Source organism: Protobothrops mucrosquamatus, unplaced genomic scaffold (genome assembly GCF_001527695.2).
Source record: "Protobothrops mucrosquamatus isolate PMUCROS unplaced genomic scaffold, P.Mucros_1.0 scaffold1025, whole genome shotgun sequence".
In the NCBI taxonomy this organism is placed as follows: Eukaryota; Metazoa; Chordata; class Lepidosauria; order Squamata; family Viperidae; genus Protobothrops; species Protobothrops mucrosquamatus.
Window position 1 is genome coordinate 331,635 of NW_015387260.1, and position 22,072 is coordinate 353,706.

General features: G+C 40.9%; 1 protein-coding gene across 1 annotated transcript in view; it reads left to right on the forward strand.

The window, feature by feature from the left end:
• The first annotated feature begins 4,022 nt into the window (after positions 1–4,022).
• The window catches only part of LRP1 (LDL receptor related protein 1), a 313,597-nt gene continuing 295,547 nt past the window's right edge, over positions 4,023–22,072 (forward strand). Inside the window, exon 1 of the mRNA XM_015819951.1 lies at positions 4,023–4,113. Within this exon, the coding sequence (XP_015675437.1) occupies positions 4,077–4,113 (37 nt within the window). The 5' untranslated portion in view covers positions 4,023–4,076. The remainder of the gene's footprint in view (positions 4,114–22,072) is intronic.

Consider the following 22,072-nt stretch of genomic DNA (forward strand, 5'->3'; position numbering starts at 1 on the left):
GAAGAGTTGTTGTTTTTTTAAATAGAAAATACAAGTTTTAAAAAAGTTTTCCTCTGAAGGACTAAAAAAAAGTATTATCTTTCCAAATTCTCTTCGTTCAAGTAATTTCCAAAACAAGGTATCCTCATACTGGCTTGTCCTCTATAGTTTCCTGATAAACAATAAGTAGATTACCCCATGACAGCCCATATTATACTCCTGAAAAAAAAAACCTCATCTTTTTGACTTACTATAATCTTGGCTTCAATAAGTATAACTTCCTTCCCTCTTACAACAATATAGCCAACTATGCTTTCTTTAGCTGGAGAAGTAAATTACATTGAAACTAGACAATCACTGAAAAATAGAAAAAATAATTATTCTATACTCATATGTAAATATAGAAAAAGGGACCCTCATCTGCCCTTGAAGTACTGTACTGGATCTGCAGTATACATGTTGACTGTTTAAGTGATTTTGTGAACTGAAAAACCATTGTAGCAAGCCATTTATTAGTTTTTATGTTTGTAGAAATATTGAATTGGCTCAGATAGGTTGATCAACATCTGGCCCATGTGAACCAGTTCCATTGCAATTTCTAAATGGTCCCATTTTGTGGGACCTTTCCCACAAAATTTCCCCATCTAGGAAATATTTTGAATCCAGGTGATACAACAAACTTGTTAATGCTAAGCAGGTTGACATAAATTTCATCTACATTATTTTTTAGTGCATAAATAGATATCACACACAATTAAAACTTGGAAGGAGAGGGGCTGGGAAACAACTTCCTAGTTTCTTTCTGGTAAGAGTTTTATGATTGATCATGCCCATTATGATAAGTATTTTGTAAATTTGAGTATGACATAGTCTCAAAATTCCAAATGTGCCCACTACATTCAAAAGAATGGCAATATCTGGCTTATGACAATAGACAGTGATGTACATCTTAAATTGCTACAAATTTCCTTGATATTTGTTATTGGAGTTTAACATATAATTTCAGCATACCCAATCTGACTGATAAATATTTGTTAGATTTAAACATGCTGAAGTATAAGCATGCCGAAGTATTAAACCTTAATGTATGATATCTAATGCATCTGATACATACTTTGAGAAGTACTTGGCCTTTATTTTCTGACTCTTTGTAGATCTATGGGTTTCCAACTTTCAACTTCTCAGATATTGAATTACAGCTACTATGCCTATCAGTTAGGAATCTAAGAAGATTGCAGTTCAATGTCTATCTGTCTCTCTGTCTGTCTATTCATCCATCCATTCATCTCTGAAGAGACCAAGGTCAGGCTAACCTATAGGGAAGCCAATAAAAGTTAATGAAACAAAAAGTAAAATAATTCTATTTCATAATAATACTAAGTATTTGCAAGTTTCCAGAACCAAATTGCATTTGTCTACCTAGCATTTTTACTACTGGAATATCAAGGAATACAAAGAATAAGGAAGTGCCTCTTAGTTGAGAAGAATATTGCCTGGTGGGCAATACAGCTCACAGGAAGACTATGTGCAAAAATTCCTGGGGAGTTCTTGAGGTTTTAGATAAGACTGAGGGAAAAAGTCAATTTGAATTTGGGAAAGTCAAGTACTGGGACACAATGTGAGCAATTTGAATAGATTGAATCAGTGTCTTAAGACAGCTATTATTATTAACAAACTGATGAGATGAAGTATCCTGAGCACAACTTTAAAGAGGTTGTTTTTGTTATGTTTATGTGATGTTTTTTGGATATGTTAAGTAACTTTTAAATTACTTTGGGTTTTATTTCATTTGTGTGATTTAGTGACTACTCAACTCCACAGGATTGGGGCAGTTGATAGGATTAAAAGCAGCAAAGCAATAATACCATTTTAAACAGAAAAGGTGTATTGCATATGTTAATTACTTTTAGATTGCCGAATGAAAAGAATCCTTTAAGACTTCTGCTTCTGTGTGAATAAACCATGATTTAATCAAATCCATTAGAGAGGATGCCTTGAAAACTTCCCCTAGTAACACAATGTGGGAAATAGAAATAATTAAAACGATGTCTTAGAAGTGCCTGAAATGCGCTCCCCTCTACGGGAAAAGCAGGCTGCCATCTTTCGACTTATTTCAATGTGGGCATCAGTTAGGAAACGGGAGATTGCAGGGTTGCCTTTTGTAATCTGACGCCTTTGTCCAGGTTGGCTGGGAATTCCGGGGGGTTCTGAGGGCGCCAGGTTGGAAGACGGCTTGGAAGGGAATCGCTCTTCAAAAGCATCTGGCATTGGCAGGCGTCAGAGTCACGGCCGTGTTTACCGGGCATTGTTTCTATTGTTTGGCTGAGGGGCTGGGAAATCAGGCATCCCTACTCGGCAGCTTTCCCCTTGCGCTGTGGGGCTTCTTTGCCTTTCTGACATCTTTAAGGGGGTAACCCTTCAGCCGCGTTGGCTGCGTCCGTCGGTCTGACTAAAAAAACAAAACAACAAAAAAAGAACCCCACACGGGTTCGTGCTGCCATAAGGTGGCTTCCCTTGCAAACGAGGACCTGGCTGCCTTGCATGCCTGCGCACATCCCATTATCTACTGGGGAGAGGTGTGCCACGTTGAGCACGGCGGGTTTCCCTCCTCCCAAGACGGGCAGGCAGGTGTGTGTGTGTGTGTGTGTGCGCGCGGGTGCGCGTTTTCGGAATGAGACGGGGGGGGGGGGAGGCGCGGTTCCCTCCACAAGGTTTGTGGCAACTGAACCCACCGCCGCCCCCCAGCCAGCAGCTTTCCCGGCGTACATTCCCTTTGTGCCGAAGGAAGGGGGCTGTCCTTGTCATTAGGACGCTGCTCAGCATTTCTTGGCTTTTGGTTATGCGGCGGGAAAACGTGTGTGTGTGTGTGTGTGTGTGTGTGTGTGGAGGGGGGGGAAGCTGGCGGGTTCGCTCTGTGAGAAAAAACAACAACCGCGCTACAGCATTTCGAAAAACGAAGAGGGCGCGCGTCGTCGCCCTTTGACATTTTTGCCCGAGATAGGCAGAGTTTATATTTTGTGCGTGTGTGATTTGGAGGTACACGGAGGAAGCCGCTCCTAACGCTGGCTGTACCCTGCATCCACGTGCATCTCATTGTCGCTCCCCCGCCGCTATGGTGATGAATCCTCCTTTGGAGGGGGTTTTAAAGTACGACCTGCCCGCTTCTCCTCCTCACCCCCCCCCACCCCAGCCCATTCAGCTACCAGGGCATCAGAAAGCGCATGCGCCCTAAGCCCACTGCCGCGTAGCCCCCATTTGCAGCGCCCTCCCCTGCCTTTCCCTGGGAGCCTATGACGTCAGGCAGGCAGAAGGCGGCGCGAGCTCCATCAGGCGGCTGAGGCTACTGGTGCGGCAGGCGGGGGTTGCTTTTCCTTCGTCCGGCTGTGGTGGCGGGAGGCGTAGGAACGCGTCGTGCATAAAGCGTTCCCGGGGTGCGAACGGCATCAACCCCGGGCATCCTTCCCTCTCCATCACTCGGAGAGGCTGCGAAGGAAGAGGAGCTGCTGCCTTCACCTCTCTCGGAATCCAGAAGTACCCCCTTTTTATTTTCTTCTCTCCCTCCTGTCGGCGCCCCCCTCCCCCGGCTTCTTTCTTCCCTATGCATCGTTCTTGGAACCTTTGATGCCCACTGCGATTACCTTGGCTTGTTTTTCACCCAGTGCAGAAGAAGCGGACTGCTGCTGATCGTCTCCCCCCTCCCCATTTCCCCCCCCCCGCATGCAATCTTTCTTTCTCGCTTAGAAGGGCTGAACCCCCCCTCCTCTCCCCTCCCCAGCCTTTGCCGCTGCTGGGTTTTCTCATCTCCTGGGCTGGGAGGGAGAGAGGAGGAGGAGGGAAGAGGGGCTTTTCCTTGCCGTCGCCCCCCTCCCGGTTCTGCTTCAGTGGATGGTGAAAGAATTGAAGACCCTTGGAAGGAGAGACTGAAGAAGAGGTGGGGACGGCGAGCAGCAACGAAGAAGAAATAGCAGCTGCAACTGCGCGTCTTTCGCGGACTCTCTGGCAACCTGGTTTTCTTTTTTTTGAAATATTTTTGCACAAACATGCGGCCCCACAGAGTAGAAGTGGGGCTGTTGCTGCTTTCACTAGGAATTTTGCACATGCTAATAGGGATCGCCCCTGTTTTTACCCTTGAAGGTGAGTTGAATCCTTTTCCCCCCTTCCATAGCATGCATTTTATCTTATTCTGGTTACTTTTACTTGTTGCGTTGTCTTTTTCAAAAAGTAAGCCTCCCTTGACCTCCCCCCCCCTTTAATAACAACAGTTTTCCCTAAAAATCTGGGGTGAGGAAGGGGATTGTTGCTCCAGGAATTCACATATGTTTTCCACTTCGGAGAGAAAGCTGCATTTTTTTTTCTTTAAAAAAAACATCATCTCCCCAAATACAAACCGCCTCAAATGTATGAAAGAAGGTGTTGCATATTTTACATTCATTTGCCTGCATTTTTGTTTTCTTGCCCCTTGCCCAAACCATTGAGGCTTATGCAGATTTCTTTCCAGGAACAAATGGTTGTGTGAATAGGTATGAAGATAGGTAGGAGTTAGGGTTGTTTTGAGGGAAGGGGCCCCCTGGCAAAAAGATCAGGCTATAAAATGAGAAACTACTTAATGAGAGAAATCTTTGTAAAATGAAATCTGTTCTCAAATGTTGAATGGAGAGATCTCTGGAATTTCTCCTCCGGCCCCTGCTGCCAGTGTTTAGCTTTAGAACACAATGAGAGTGAAATAGTGCATTCCAGTGAATGTTTGTTCAAAAGCAAGTCCCATTGAGTTCAACGGGGCTTTCTGCCAGATAGTAGTGTAGAGGATTACAGCCTTAACAATGCCATCCAGTTATATATATATATTTAATATAAAACCTTGTACTTTCTAGATTTATTGTACATTCTTATCTATGCCAAGAAGATGCCCAAGTTAAACTGTCTTTCTGGCTCCTTGTTCCTCAGGAATAAATATTTACTTAGGATATTGCTGCTTCTGTTTTTAGCCAGACTCTCATTGAGATTTGGAGCCTGTTTTGCTGGCATTGCGTAGGCCTGAAGCTGGTACCTCAAGTAGATCACACCTCTTCACTAGCAAGGAAGCTGTAAAATGGAGATTAACGCTCCGCCACAAAATACATTTGGGGATAGAATAATGACAAGGAGAGCCAAGTACTAATGTTGATTGTTGTAAAGATCTAACATTATAGGAGATGTGTGTGACGCTGGTGACACTAAAGGCCTGGATTATACTGGAACCTGGGCTGAGAAGTCCATCTCCAAAATCAGTAACCTCTGTCCTCTTCCCCCAAATTGAAGGAGGGGTTGCATTGTGCCCCTTGCTTATGCCATGGCATATATCAAGAGATAATAAGGTGGCTGTTAGGTCATATATTGGCAACAATGGTACTTTTTTAAGGAGATGGAGAGATGGAATGTAGTGGTGGGGAGAAGAATTATTTAGTGGGGAAGAGGTAAAATGAGGGTTTAAGGAAGTGCCTATTTCCTCTAACTGAGACATGGGAAACCTTAGCCTGAAGGATCGGAAAAGTAACTGAAATAGTTCTTGCGAACTGTCATCTCTTCTCTAATGTAAAATGGTTGTAGAGAAGAAGGAATTCATATCTTATCCCTTTGCATTGCCTGCCCTTTTTTTGTCACCAAAGGTAAAATGGTGTGAACATTGCTATCTTTGAGGGGTGGTCGTAGATCATAATGGAGGTTTTTCAGACTCAGAAATGTTGACTATGGAGAGATCCACTCTGGAGAGGTCTAGTTTCCTGCATTTAAAACATGGCTTCCTGCTTTCCAAAAGATTTATGTGCTATATGCTGGGTGCGCTGTACCCTCTTTACATGTAACATTTTGAAGCTTCTTTGTAGAAGAGGAATTTTGAAGATAGGTAAGAGTTGTTTACCACTCTGCTAGGCAAAAGGGGTGGGTAAAACAGGTGGTGTCTGATGGTATACTTCAGGATACCTTGCAATCAAGCCAAAAGTGAGTGCCCTGTCATTACAGCATGAAATCTAAAACTCAACTGTCTTTTTTTTTCTTTTTTTAAACCTCTTCTGCTTCTCTGCCTTTTTTGAATTGAAGAGGTCATTTTTTTTCCTTTCCAAAATCTTCTCTCTGGAAGATTTTGTGTGAGCTGCTGGGCTACTCTGCTTTTGCAAAAACTCCTTGGATGGCATTCATTCTTTAGGGCTTAATATTCAGACAGAGATCACTGAAGCAAGAACTTAGCCCTGGAAATATTCTTCTCATTTTCCCCACCCCATCCTGACTTTATGAAATATGCAATGCATTGAGTGATTGTTTCCCCCCCCCCTCCGCTTTGAATAAATAGCTGATGCATAGGGATTAGGTGAAAAGACTGTAAGAACAAAGACACAGTGCAATTGAGGCAATTTTAAAGGATTGGTTTCTTTGCAAGGTGTGGCAGTCAGATTTATGGGAAAACTTCATGGTGCTTCCATCTTTTGGGTAGGGGGAATCCATCCTACCTTAGAACTGCCATAGCTCCCTGTGAATGTTTCCTGTGGTTTCTCTGGCCCTTATTTGTTTTGGACTGGTCTGTATAAGAAAAACTCTTCTGGTTTGGTGAAAAGCAAAAAAAAAAAAAAAAGAGTTTTATTGCAGAATCTAACTAACTTGCCTTTTCACCAAGTTTGAAAAGCCATCCTTTACAGATGCCCTGTGTGTCCAGAACAACGGCTCTCTTGATCTAGTACTGGCTGCCCTTGAAAATAGAACCTGTCTTAGTAGACTGAGAACTTTCTCAATTCTGATATAAAAAAAACTTTCAGGGTCCAAGTCTTGAATTGCATGTCTAAACATGTTTTCTACTACTGACATATTGGGTCTCTCCCGCCTTAGTGTTACTATCTTTCCAATTAAGTGCATGTTTGATGGACTTGTGAAAAAGAGGGCAGGTAATGTGGTACCCAAATCTTGCTTCTGCTGCTGCTCATCCTTTCTCTCTTCTACTCTTCTATTTACTAAGCAACTTCCCCAGTCTACTACTTGGTAGAACCGGATCTGGATTAACACTTCTGTGTAACAGAAGTCAGATCACCTTAGAAATGCATGTAATCGTTTTTTCCCAGTGGTCATTACCCTACTCTGACTTTTATTTTGTATTTAAATTTTAAAAATTCTTTACTTGCAAATTGATTTATTTGTTAAACTATTCCTGTTAAGTCTTTGGTTTATGGTTTTTGGCCTCTTTATTACTACAAACTTGAAATGGGAGTTTAACAAGGAACTAATACAGTTTTCCCCAAATCTATTTAAATTACCCAAAATTGGGTAAAAGTGGCTTTTCACAAATCTATTACCCAATCGCAACAGGAACTTTTGAATTGACTTGATTAGTTTTACCTACATTGGGTTCCGATAAGCAGCTCTGGGTAATGAAGGAAAAAGCACTGAACCAGTAGGAAACAGCTTTTTGAACACTCCAGTGAAATTGATGTGCTATTCTAATTCCAGACTGTAGCTGTTGCTGCCCTAAAATTTTATATAACATGTTAGGATAGGGGTGTGTTCGTGTATGTGTATATTATTATATGCATGAGCCAAGAAAAATTACTGAGTGCTACATGTAAGCACTTGCACATTTCTCTGGCCCTATCTCTACCTCTTCTGAAAGAAAGCAGGACTGGTTTGTTGATCTGAGGACATCATACTGTATGCTGAGTTACTGAACTGGAAGTTTCACATTTAATGACTGTATTCTAAGTCATTAGAACACATGGAGGTTCTGATATTAGCAATAGCCCTGTGATTCACTGAGGCACCAAAACTGCTTTGTAATACAAAGGTTTGTGTGTGTGAACACATCATTGGTCTGGTTTACACAACCAGCATCAACAATGATTTCTTCATAGACCGTACCATCTCAAAACATAAATGGGGGGAGATATATATCTCTGATATTCCCAGATAGTAAACTATAGAAAAACAAAAATTAAAAAGAAGGATTTTAGTGCAGCCTTCTAATTTTTAGTGTGTGATTTCTCTCCCCCCTCCCCCCGCCCCCATTGCTGTCTTCCACAAACAATTCTCATCACAGGCACTTGCAGCAATATAGTTCAGGGAGAGATATATCATTTATTTGCTGTATATATATAGTTTAGATTGAGCAGGACAAATAGTTGCTTTTTCACTATCTCAATTTTTATGATGATCCACAGTAGAATCTCTCTCAGAATGCATTTAAGTTATATCCTATCCTTCCTCTGACAGCTTTCAACAAACCTGTAAAGTACACGATAGGGAGAATAACTGGCTTCTGATAACTACTTAGCATTATGGGTATGTGAAGATTTGTACTAAGATCTTCTGCATTTTGGCCCAGTGCTAGCTACTACATCATAGCAGATGGCCCTTTCCTCAGTCCCATTAAGAAACTAACAATGTGGAGCCAGCTGGCTTTGAATTCTGAATAGTTGTCTCAAAATATGAAGCACATTCCTATATCTGACTTTAGGAATTTACCTTATCCTATCTAATGAGATGGGCTCTGGTGGTGGTGGTGGAGGATTGCCAGACAGACAGTGGGATGGAGTAACCTTTGAGATAGGCCCTCATTTAGGTCTGGTGGGCTGGCCTAATAGCCTGTATTAGAGTTAAAACTAGAGGTCCTCATTTCTCTTGTAAGATAAACAAGCTTAATAAGAATGAAATCTGACAATTCAAGAAAAGCCTGAAATATCCATAGAGTGTGCAAGGATTTCTTCATGACTGGCCTTGACATAATCATTGAGGAAAGCAGAATAATATCTGAATCTGAATAACATCAGAAAGTGGTCAGATTGTTGCATGGACTGTTAATCTTACTGTATTTACCCAAAAGCAAGACTATTTTTTTCTCTGAATAACTTTGATTTGCTAATACTGTGGTGCAGTTAAGGAGCCAGATCATTTCCCCGTTGCATTTTATTGTTCAGGGGAAATAAAGTAAATTGTTCATTAAATAATATGCAAATAATGTCTAAACGTGATTTCCTGAATGTGGGATCTGTGAACTCATGTGAGCATTAGTTGTTCATGAAGACATTTACAGTACTGAACCCTGAAGAGTAGTGGAAATGCTGTTATCTAGAAGATAACATCACTGGAAGACAAAACAAAACTGCCAGTCTCTTCTTTGGAAACCTCAGAGATTCACTAGATCTCTAGACTGTTGAAGTTTTGGCCTTTCCAGCACTGGCTCTTAAAGCATATAGATGTTGCAACCCTGTAACTCTTGTGTATAAGGCTAACTGTCCTGTCTTCCTCTGGAACATTCAGAGAATTTGAGTCACGATGAAGACATCGATAATTTAGGGATTCTTTCCCAAATTGCATTTCCTGAGAAAACGGAATAACTAGATGACCACGACTTATTGTAGCCAGCACAATCAAGAGACACTCAGCAGTTTACAGTAGTACATCCATACAAAACACAATAAACCATCCACGGTATATGTATAAAAATATAAAAGAACCATTATCATCTGTAATGGAGAAATAGAGAACTGCTGCACGCCGCATTCCTCTACTTCAGGGGTGTCAAACTCAATTTTATTGAGGGCCGCATCAGCATTGCGGTTGCCCTCGGGGGGGGGCGGATAGGTGTGGCCAGGGTGGGTGCGGCCTACTGGGTGGGCATGGATAGAGGGTGTGGCCTACTGGGTGGGCGTGGCCAGCTCTACATCGTTTTTGTCAAGGGTGCCTGTGGAGGCCTGGGCAGGAGTGGGACAGATCTGAAGGTCTCTGGCAGAAGGGTGGGACCAAGGCAAGTGCCAAGGCATGGTCCACTGGAGGAACCTCACTGTTCCTCTCAGGCCATGCGGGGGTAGGGCTGGATGGTGGTGCGGGCTGCCTGGAGCCTGGGCAGCAGAGGTCAAATGCCCAGCCTGGCCCTTGAGCATCTGCGGCACCAAGCCCAGCCCCACTTCCTCAAGGCTGCTACTCAAGGTTCTCCTGGTTCCTCGCTGTTTCCAGACAGCCTTGTGGAGCTAAAACTGAATGCGTTTCAGCATAGATGCCCACCACAAAATTGTACATTGGCTCCTGGCTGGCCTGGGCCAAGGCCGAGGCAAAGGGGGCCATTCCCTCACGGTTTCCAGGATGGCTTCGTGGGCCACATGAAACCACTTCGCGGGCCGCATCTGGCCCCCGGGCCTTGTGTTTGACATGTCTGATCTACTTTTCCATGTTAACTGATGTATGGATCCTCTGCAAACAAGTTACTTCTCTTAGATGTGGAGATTTTCATTAAAGACAAAAGGGCAGCTGTATCTTTTTCTTGCCTGCACAGTCTTGCGTGCTATTGTGAAAGATTTCAATTGGGATAGGATAGTAGGAGAAGACGTTAGGAAAAATTCATATGATCCAGCTGTATGAATGAAAGATCATATTGGCAGGGAGTTAGTTCTCTTTTGATTATTGTAACTGAAGCTTAATCCATGCTAAACTTTTGCTAAGGAATGTTACCATAATAGACTTGGATCCACCATATATAGGCAACGTGTGGTCATGCCTTGAGATGTGGTGGGAATTTGTGATTAGAAGAATAGTGTGAAGGTATATGTGTGCTTTCATTGGCAAAGCCTGGGATCTATTTGCATTCAGGAATAGTCTCTCTTGAGGTTTGATAGAATGATCAGGACACTAATCATTAGTATGAGAATATAGTTGAGGATACCAACAGTTGGGGAACTTGCCCGGCTGAAGTCATATGTATATGAGAGATCATCCCCCCGAAAAAACTTCAAGGAAGATGGGAGGGGAGAGGTAGAGGAGGGGGAAAAAAGCCTGTTCAGCTACAAAAGAACAATCGATGAAGTATCTGCTCTTGCTAGTTTGTTAAAGCTTATCTATACTTTGGGTTTTTTTTATTTTCTCTGTGATCCTCGCATATCAAAACACAGCATTACGGTCGGGGGTGGGGAGGAGGAGAGAAAGAATAGACCTTCCACCATATTTAAATAAAAATGCTGTAATCACAATTGATAATAACATGACTGCAGTGAATATGTAAGAAAAGAAGATCGGAATTCAGAAAGAAGATAACAAGCTGCCTTTTATGCCCCTTGCTATTAGTTTTGTCCTTCTTATGCTCCAAAGAGCTGCAACAACCCGGTTCAAATATAACAGCGTTTTCTAACTGGCACTGTTTATGCATACAGGTGGTCCTTGACTTACAACAGTTCGCTTAGTGACCGGTTACAACGGCACTGAAAAAAGTGACTTATGGCCATTTTTCACACTTATGACCACTGCAACATCCCCATGGTCACATGATTTACATGCAGATGTTCATATTTATGACGGTTGCCATGTCCCAGGGTCACGTGACCCCCTTTTGCGACCTCCTGACAAGCAAAGTCAATGGGGGAAGCTGGGTTTAATTAACAACCGCGTTACTAATTTAACAACTGCAGTGATTCTGCTTAACAAATGTAGCAAGAAACGCCATAAAATGGGGCAAAACTCACCTAACAAATTTCTCACGTAGCAACATAAATTCTGGGGTCAACTGTGGTGGTAAGTGGAGGACTACCTGTACTGTGTCTGGGATTTGCAAAGTGCTAATACATCTGCAGGAACCTGGGCAAGGGAGGGAATTGGGATTTTAGAGATAGGTTGCCACACCCCTTGAGTGCACAGTGGAGACACAGAAAATGACAAACTGGAGATGTGGCTACTAATACTATTGGACTGTTCCATTATAGCATGTTTGATTTAAAGTATAATTTGAAGGGTAGGTTTAAATAACAAGGCAGTATCTTCCCACTCTGTCCTAATCAGAGTGGGAAGCCTTAATTGTCATGTTTGTTCAAAGAGCCATTCATGGAGTCAAGCAACACGTTTGGAGAATCTTCACTTGTCCTGTGGATACTGCACAAGGAATTCTCCCTTGCTCTTCCAACTCCAATCTCTTGGAGCTCTTCACTCCATTCTCCCCCAAACTTTTTTTTTTAAACAGAGGTTCAGTTGTATTGTAGGATGCAGGTTAGAGTGTTGTAAAATGTGGGCTGGAGGTGATGTGCCTTGTTGCACTTGGTTATTTTGGAGTTTTGTGTCAGAAGAAATGGGAAGCTGTCACTTGTGCCAGGACACTTGCTTTTGATTATGATGTTTCCACTGGCTCTGGTCGATTCAGTGAAGCGTAAAATGTCTGATTATTGTTTTGCCCTAATTTTAATAGTCCTTTTGTCATAGTTGCCTGAGACTCCAGACAATAAATGAGTGTTGTATTTGTATTTTGCAAACCTTAGAGTTGATGATGAAGGCCTTGATCAAAAGGAACTCGCCATCTCTTTCTTTATTAAGAGATCTGTTTTATTGATAAAATACTATTCAGAATCCTATAACACACTTACGGAAAATGCCTATGAAGATAAGTGATATATTTAAGTCTGCCTTATAATGGGAGAGCAACAATTCATCCTTGATCAAAGTTGAAGATATTTTAGATATCCAGTTGTTGATAAAACCTGATCTGTTGGTCTGGCATATTTAAATATTTATTGACCATTTTGCATAGAAGGTGTCTAGTATTTGATACTCTGTAAGTCCCTGCTAGAACTTAGGATAGTTTTAATTGTGAAATTACTTGGCTTATAGCAGGGGTAGGCAACCTTGTCTATTTTATGACTCGAGAACTTCAACTCCCAGAATTCCTGAGCCAGCATGGCTGGCTCAGGAATTCTGAGAGTTGAAGACCACGAGTCATAACAGAGACAAGGTTGCCTACCCCTGGCTTATAGCCACTTGGTTTTAGTGGTACTTTTAAGCTTCACCTTTCCAGGCCAGTACCAATTTAATTTTTGTAAGCCGTGTATCCCCAACTCAGTAACAGTGATTATTATTTTCTCTTCCCATTTCAACTGAAGGCAACTTGACAAGAATAGCATGCGGCTAGATAGCACTTAGATTTTAAAGATACACAAGTATAATATTATTTTAGTTACGTGAAGGGCAAAAGAGGCTTATTTGGCCTTGTAGAGAGGAAATGTGTTCCAAAGGGCGACTCTTTCCATAAAGCTTATTAAATAAGCTTTTGATCATCCCTCTGTTTTTTGGCTAAAGATGCTCAACAGAAGAGAGATTGTTTCCTTTCCCTATACATTACTCAGGAAGAAAGACAGAATGCTTCTAGACAGTGTCTCTGCACAGCTTCACCCAAGCCATAATTCAGTATCAAATTAGCATTCCTTTTGTCTAGTTGAGAATGGACACAAGCAAGGAGAGAGTGATTTGTATAATTCATGTGGCAGTTATGTGCTGAATTCTTAGATATACCTTGGCATAGCACATCCATTTTTTGTGCAATCAGACTGCACAACGCAACTGTAGTTCCCATGAAGCAGCAGACTGATCCTTCTAGAATTGGGCCGAATCCAGCTGAATGTCTGGGAATTCACAGTTTCCGGCACAAATGGCCAGGCACGTGGACTGGAACTCCTTTTAAAAGATTTCTACATGTTTCAGCCTCTTGGGACCTCACATGGAGTGATTTGAACGGAGTCTTTTTTTCTTCCAGGAGCCTTTTAATTCAGTGCAGATGTGAGCTGTGCCAAACCACATATATACCCCAAGAAAAAAATGGTGCGATATTCTTGCCATTCTGTTTTATAGAAGGGTTACGTTGCTTGCTTTCCTGCCTCCTCATAGAGAAACAGATAAGAGAAAGGCTTTGAATTCTTCCTAGCGAAGGGCTCCCAAATTATTGAGCAGTAGGAACTCTACCAATAAAGGAGAATATTTGTAGCTCAGAGTTGGAAAAAAGGGTCCTTGGTGCTTTCTGAGCTTGATTGTTTTCTTGCAGATGGTTCATTACCCAAACTAAGTGACATCGTCAGTGCTAGTCTGATGATTACCTAGTTTGGGTAATGAAATTTCTGCAGCAAAACTCAGTTGGGACTCCTCTGCTTCTGGGCTGCAGTATCTTTATAGATCAGTGGTTCTCAACCTGTGGGTCGGGACCCCATTTGGGTCGATCGACCATTTCACGGGGGTCGCCAAGCAAGGCTGTCCGCCATTTTTTTTGTCAGCCATTTCTTTTGTCCGCCATTTTTCCCCCCTTTTCCGGCGGGTGCCTTACCTCCCTTGGGCTGGGCCAGCTGGTGGTCGGCCTGCTCCGTCTCTGCCGCTTGCCAGCTACACCTCAGCAGGCACAGGGGGCGGAACCACGCATGCGCGGCGCTCCCGGGCAGGGAAAGTCCTCGACTTACGACCGGCTGGGTAGTCCTCGACTTATGACCGGTTTAGTCCTCGACTTACGACCGGTTGGGGTCGCGGCATTAAAAAGGTTGAGAACCACTGTTATAGATAGAGGTCATCATGGAGTCATAAACTGAGAAACAAGCCTTCTCCAACCTGGTGTTCCATTAATACATTGGACTGCACCCAAGGATTGGGAATTAAATCAGCTGTAGTCCAGCAGATGTGGAAGACACAAGATTGGGGAAGCTTGCATTTTGTGATGAGATGTCATGTCTTGCAAATTTTGGATCAAATCCATGGATAGTGTGCGCTCGCGCTCTCTCTCTCTCTCTCTCCTCCCTCCCTCCCTCCTTTCCTCCCCCTCCCTCTCCCTCTTCCTCTCTCCCTCTCTCCCTCTCTCCCTCCCACACCCACAAACACACATATAGAAAGAGAGATAATTTTTTTAAATGAAATATTTCTATCCTTCCTTAAGTCATAGTCACATTACTTAAAGAATGAAGAAAGAATAACTAAGCTTCCCCAAGCTTCCAGCATCAAACATTGTTTCCTACAATTGCATCCCAATAATTCCTTTTCCTCAAAGAAGGGCAATGAAAGGGTGTTTTTGTGTGTTTGGATATGTGTGAAAGATACCTCTTTACTTTTTACTGATGTGGCATGCCTTTATCTGTACATAAAATGCTAAAATCAGAGTAGCAGAACTATTCTTGCATGTTGTAGACTCATCATATTTGAAGGCAGGTTGAAAAGTCAGACACTGCTTTTGTTGAGGACTGATTTTGGATCTTGCACATTACGTGATTAGTTCTGCTTTTATCCCTCAGGACCATACAACACATATTATTAAGCAGCAGCCTTTCAAGCCATGCTTAGAACTGGCTACTATCTGTTTTTTTTACAAATAAGTGACATGAGGAAGTGCTAGAATCCAGACAATCTAAGATACATTGCATATGGAAAAATTCCCTTATTAAAACTGTAAAATTCTGCTTTTAATCCCTGTAGGGAAAACTGAGTTAGATGAATTTGTATTCTGCTAAAGCATATGGGAGCTTTCTTTTTTAGGACCTTGTTTTCCACTGTTATCTCTTTGAAAAAATCCCTCTTATTGTTTCTTTTTATGCTGAAAGGTATTATTTATAATATATTCCAGGCAACTGACAACTGGCACAAAAAAAAAGGGTAGGGAAAAGTTATAACCCCTTCTGCCCCCCCCTCCCAGTGCAGTGGTCCTGATCTGAAAAGGAGCCCTGTAGCTATCTCTATAAAACAATAATGTCCAATTCCAAGTACGTTTCAATATTTAATGCTTTCTTCTGGCGGCTTTACGATTGTGTATATGAATCTCTTTGACTTTTGCCCTGAGAAAAAGGGCTTGTGAGGTTGTTTAGGCCAAAGGCTGATTTAAAAAATGGTCACTGAGTTTGTTCTTATTGTTGTGTTTTTATATATTTATTCATATGTTTGTTTTTTGTTTGTTACATTTATTTGCTGTCTATCTCGCTGTTGGGCTACTTTAGGCAGCTTACAACAATAAACAATTTGTTTGAATGGAGAGATGGGGGCTCATTACTCATGGAATGTGGTAGAATCTAGACCCTTTATAGAGGTGAATAAAAGAGAGAAGACATCGCACATGACTTGATCCTATTTTTTTACATGTTTTTGCAGTGGTCAGTTAAGGGAACACTGCAGTCATTAAGCAAATCCATTTTCCCCAATGGATGTTTTTGCTGGAAACCGGAAGTTAGTGTTGGAAAGGGCAAAAAAAGTTGCAAATTGGAATCAGCACATTGCAAATAGCTGTAAAGGTGAGCTGGTTGCCAAGCACCCAAAATGAGATCATGTGTTTGCGCAAGGGCATGTGAACCCATTAACCCCTTTGAAAAGGGGTTGTAGGAAGCTCAGGGCAGGTCTGTTGTAACTTCATTGTTAATCGACTGGTCATAAGTCGAGGACTACTTTTATGTGCTTGTGTGTCTGGGAGAGAATTTGAGGTCTCATGTTCATGTTATTCTTTCTCTAAATCTTCTAATTCCTTTGTAGACTCTGTGCACTATGTTGACAAGATAAATGGATTGCACTGATTATTATAAATTAATCCAATCCCCCAGGTTTGGTTGGTGGAAAGCTTAGCTCAGCCCTAATTATTATAATAGTGATAAATTCTAAGAAATATATTACAACATGGGTAGATGCTTTGGGAATTTATTCTTCTTCTAAACCCCAGGAATCCTGGGAATTATATCTTAAAAATAGCTGCTAGTTTATGGAATCTCCTTTGGAGATGGCAGATTATTGAATATCAAAGCAAGAGCAATTGAATGCTGTTGCCTCCAGGACTTCCGTGAGCATCTCAAAGTGTTAAGATGTCCTGCTGTTTTTAAGGTTTTATTCGCTTATTGTTTTCTTTTTGTGATATTACATTATCCTGAAATCTTTCCGGAGAGTTCCAGTTTAAAAGAAAACAAACAAACAAAAACCATAGATATCAAAAAACCTACATTTTTTTAAAAGGAAAGATTCGATAATTCAAATAGTCTTCAAATACTCTACTTTTATAAGAGAGAACCTTTGATTTACTCAGTGAATATCAAAGAAAGCAGATGAATATTAAACCAAGCAGTTGAATCTTTCTTTTAGTGGGAGGAAGGTTCATCTTAAATTCAGGATCATTTTTTCCTCTTGATAAATCTGGTTGTCAAATAAAATATCGGTCTCAATGGAATATTGATACAATTGAGTGAAATTCTTGTCTTTTTCATAATTTGTAATATTTTTAGGGATTACAGTTTGCAGACATGTGGGTATGTAAGAGAGAAGAAAGACAGCACAGCATTATTTCTGGATTTGAAGTTGCTCCAGGAAGATAGTCTCTATGGCAGTGATGGCCATAGAGTGCCTAAACTACAACCCAAAACCCACTTATGCATCGTCAAGTGCTGGGTGGGCGTGGCCCATTGGGTGGGCATGGCTGCAGTGGTAACGGCGTGGGACTAAAAAGTTCAATCAATCAATTCCAACTTTGCGAGATCTTTTTTTCCCCCGCAAAAAATTGAAATTGACTGATTGAACCTTTTTTTCTCTCACAGCGGCGGAGGCCTAAAGCGAACAGGTTTTATAAAACCCAGCTGAATGCCTAGGACTGGGGCGACGGCATATGTGCCCACAGAGAGGGCTCTGAGTGCCGCCTCTGGCACCCGTGCCATAGGTTCGCCACCACTGCTCTATGGCTTTGCACACATACTTGGTTGTTCCATCCTCCCAATTTCTCTGCCCCATTTCCTCTAGCAAGTTCTCTTTTCTCTTTGCATGTGTTTCAGAAAAGATTGTGACCATTTTTAGAAAATGGACTTAAGTCAGGACTATGTTCATTACAAGATGGAAGGCTACGGGAATTGAGGGGATATTTAAATAATAGTTAAGGAATCAGACTAGGAAGCAGGAGTTCTAGTCCTATCTTAGGCATGAGAGCCAACTAGGTGTCTTTGGGCCACTCACTCTCTCAGTCCAAACCACCTGACAGGGTTGTTGCTGTGGGGAAAATAGGAGGAGGGAGGAATATTTGATATCTTCACCGTCCTGAGTTATTCTAAAAAGAGCAAAAGCAGAATTTTAAAAAATCTAAAATAAAATAAGGCAAACAACCGAAGAATCACTAAACGTTCTAACCAGACAATCCCTATAAATCTAAAAAATGATACACTAATCAACAGATTGGGAGAGGTCAATCTTCTTGCCAATATGAAAGAAAGGAGATATGCCAGAGTGTGCAAACTATTGCGCAATAACCTTAATTTCACATGCTAGTAAAATAATGCTTAGGGGTCATTCAACATAGATTAGTGCCTTACATGGAATAGGAAATATCAAATGTTCAACCTGGTTTTAGAAAAAGCTAAAGAACAAGAGACGTTATTGCTGATGCAATAAACAAAAAATAACAAAAAATAAGTCATATATGCTTTGTTGACTATGGAAAAGCCTTTGATTGGTGTTGATCATGTCAGGCTGTGGAATATTTTTAGAAAAACTGGATTCCTGGAATATGTAATTGACCTCATGCAAAACCCATATACAGGATAGGAAGCTATGTTCTATACAGAACAATGTTCCAGGTTGGCCATGCAGATGAACTGCAAGCTCTGTAAAGAAAGTCAAGGATAGCAATAGGAAAAAAAGACTAAAATACTGTATAGCTAAAAACAATGGGTCCTCAGAATTGATAATAACAACATGAAAATGGTAAGCAGATTCTTTTAGGATCAACTACCAATAGTAAAAGAACTATCAATCAAGAAATACACCAGAGACCAATACTTGGTTAAAATATCAACAAAGCAAATACAGAGCAATAAATCTGATTTTTGGATATTGTGGTGTGTCCATACGTACAAAAATTGGTCTCATGCAGGAATGTCTTTCCCTGTGATAGTCTGACGATGTAAAAATCAGACTTTGAAGAAGCAGAATAAGAAAAGTATCAATGCTTTTAAACTTTGGTGTTGGAGAAGACTGTTGACATAATTACAGCTAGCTAAGAAAACAAACAATTGAAACATAGAACAAATCATTCCAGAGTTCTGACTTGAGGCACAAATGACCAAACTCAAATTATCATATTTTGGGCACATTTGTATGAAGATGCAACTCCCTTGAGAAGTTTGGGAAAGGTAGAAAGAAAGAGAACAGGATGACCAGCCACAGAATAGATTGACTTGATTAATGTAGGGAGCCATGGAGATGACCTTGGAGAAACTATTCGGAAACTCTTTCAACACAATATATGCAAAAACAAGTTTTGAGCCCAGAAACATGGAAAGTATTAGGAAGAGACTCAAACTGGCACCTCCCTGAGGAGGAAGGGAAAACACAGGCTTGCAAATTTTGGGAATCTGTTTCCAGATCTGAGTAACCTTGATGGGCTGACAATTACTGTGGCGATGAAGATCAGTCAGGAGAACTGAAAAAACAGGTTGAGGATAAATCATTGTGGAAAAGGTCTATGTGGTCACTAAAATCAACTCTAATGTGCTGGCACATAATCAATAGAAAAAAAAGTTTTTAGGGAATTGAAGAGGACAGGATAAGACTGTGCTAATTTTAACAAATTAGTTTTTTTGTGCTAAGAGAGAGTGCTAAGTATTAAATCTTAAACCAGTATCAGTTTGAACATAATGTTGTATTAATTTGCAAAATTTAATTCAATATTTTGTCTTGTAGGAGCACTCAATGATTCACACGTACATTTGAACACATGTAGTAAGTCTGTTCTTCCATGCAGTCAATAGAAGCCAATTCAGAGTCAATAAAATCAGGATCTGGTCTATATTATTTCAAATTGGATGAGCTTGTCAACTTGAGTCACCTTGTGGTGATATGGGCAGCAAACAAATTTAATAAATAAAACAAAAAGTAAAAAAAACCAACCCCTTCCCTACATAGCAATAGCATTTAGGCTTACATACTGCCCCATAGTGCTTTACAGTAGGCAGTTTACAATGTAGAGGCATTATTTGCACATTGCCCCCAACCATCTGGGTCCTCATTTTACCAACCTGGAAGGGTGAAAGGATGAGTCAACCTCGAGCCCCATCAGGATCAACTCCAGGCTGTAGGCAGAGTTAGCCTGCAATACTGCACTTTAACCATTTGCGGCACCAGGGCTCCTCTTAGTATGTTCTCTGTCCTTAGCATGGATGTTTTTTTTTGTGCCCAGAAGTGTTAGTCTAGCAATGCATCCCTTCCTGCGATCACCTTCTTCTCAACTTAAGTTCTTACTTGTACAGTCCAGATGACATCACGCACAATTGTATTTTGAGAAGTTATAAAATTATATAAATCTTAGATTCCTGAATCCACATCGCCTGAACTAGTTATCCAGCATGATTTCTTGTACTCTAAAACGTTCTTTCCTAATTATACTCTTTGCTGTCCAAAAGAACAGAACATATTGTGCAAGAAAGAAAAGGGACTTCCATCAACAGTTGATTTGTAAAATAATACTATCTTCTGTAGCCTGAACTGGGATAATATTGAGAAATTTCAACATTTTTATTCCTGAGATTTTGAGCAACAGCAATATAATCACAGTAGGAATTTGCAAAGCATCTGAATTGGTTACCATTTGCATGTTAATAGGAAGAAAGCAAGGTTTTCTGGACAATAGTAAGGTTTCCAAATACATTTCTGAGTAGGGTGGAGAGGAGGAAAAGCAGATTTTCCCATAAACGCTGGCCTTGGGACTTTGTATGAATCAGTCCTTAAGCCTCATGCAGCTGTTTCCTCTTCTGTCCTATTATCTATTTAGCATCTATAGAGTGTCTTGGAATTTTATCATCCGTTATTGCAGAATCCAAGATTTCATTTATTGCACAGAAATATGATGTTCTAATCTCAACCAGACCTTTGAAAAATGACAAAGGCTTAATTGATATTGAAAACCACAACCTTAAAGGTGAATAGATTTCTTTGCATACGTTTTCTTTGACTTGAGGGTACAGACATTTCTGCTCTGGCAAGGTATAAACTGTGCAATGTTTTGTTTACTTTCTCCAAAGTTAAGCAAGATTTAAACATGACTTGGTTAAATTGGTCTCCAAAATACTACTTGTTCATGGCAAGTATGAATTGCTTCTAAAACACCAGAAAAGGAAATGTGTAAACAGATAGATTTGGGAAATATAGTCCACACATGATGCTAACTGATAGTTTATTGAAGTTGTAAACTATGGTTTGTAAGCCCCAATAGATAGTATTAGATAGGGGCCCTGGTGGCACAGAGGCTAAAGTGAAGTATTTGCAGATATAGCTGGAGTTTGATCTTGATGGGCTCAAGGTTGACTCAGTCTTCCATCCTTCCGAGGTCAGTAAAATGAGGACCGAGATTGTTGGGGGCAATATGCTGACTCTAAACCGCTTAGAGAGGGCTGTAAAGCACTGTGAAATGGTATATAAGTCTCAGTGCTATTGCTATTGTGATTACATATAATGTGAAACCAATTCCAATTTTTTATTTAACAGCAATGAATGACTAGCAAGATAAAAAGGAACTTGGAAACAAAGACCAAAAAAAGCTATGACAGCAAAACCATTATATACAATCTAAAAAAAAAAAACTTAAAAAAGGGGTAAGGGAAAAATAGAATAAAATAAAACAATATAGACCAGGGGTGTCAAACTGCCGGCCCACGGGCCGGTTTCATCATACTGAAGCCGCGCCCACCCCATTGCCGGCAATGGCAAAACCGTCCTGATACGTTGCGCGATGTCATGTGACATCGCGAGTTTGACACCACTGATATAGACCTAAAATAAAACCAAAATAACAACAACAACAAAACTCATGCAATGGGTGAACCCTAAGTCCCTCCCTTAATGTAGGAATGTTACAGGCGCAACCTCTTTAAGGAATGGTTATACGGCCTTTGCTTAAATAAATCCCCAAAAGGACTGCCTTTCACTGCCAGAGATATAATCTGTTTCATAGTTGCACTGTTTTCTTCCTCTGGAGTTCAAAAATCTGAAAGTAATTTTCCAAAAGCAACAGAAGGCTAGTTATCCTTTCAAAATACTTTTGAATCTGCTGACAAATTAGAAAGAAGCAAGCAAGCTATGAGTGAATCAGGATGCTAACCCCACGGATAAGGTGATGGTCAGATTTTGACTGTGCTGTAATGGACTTAAAATACAGGATATGTGACTTAAAACGAGGAACACATTTCAGTTTCAAAGACCTGCTCAGAGAGAAGAAATAATTTTTTTTCAATTAAAATTTGCTGTTACTCAGTTGATGTCACAACTCCATTAAGGAAACTATGGTTCTAAATAAAGGAGTGTCTTATCAGTGAGCTATTTAGAGGTAAAGATGCCCTTGATTCAAACTTTAATT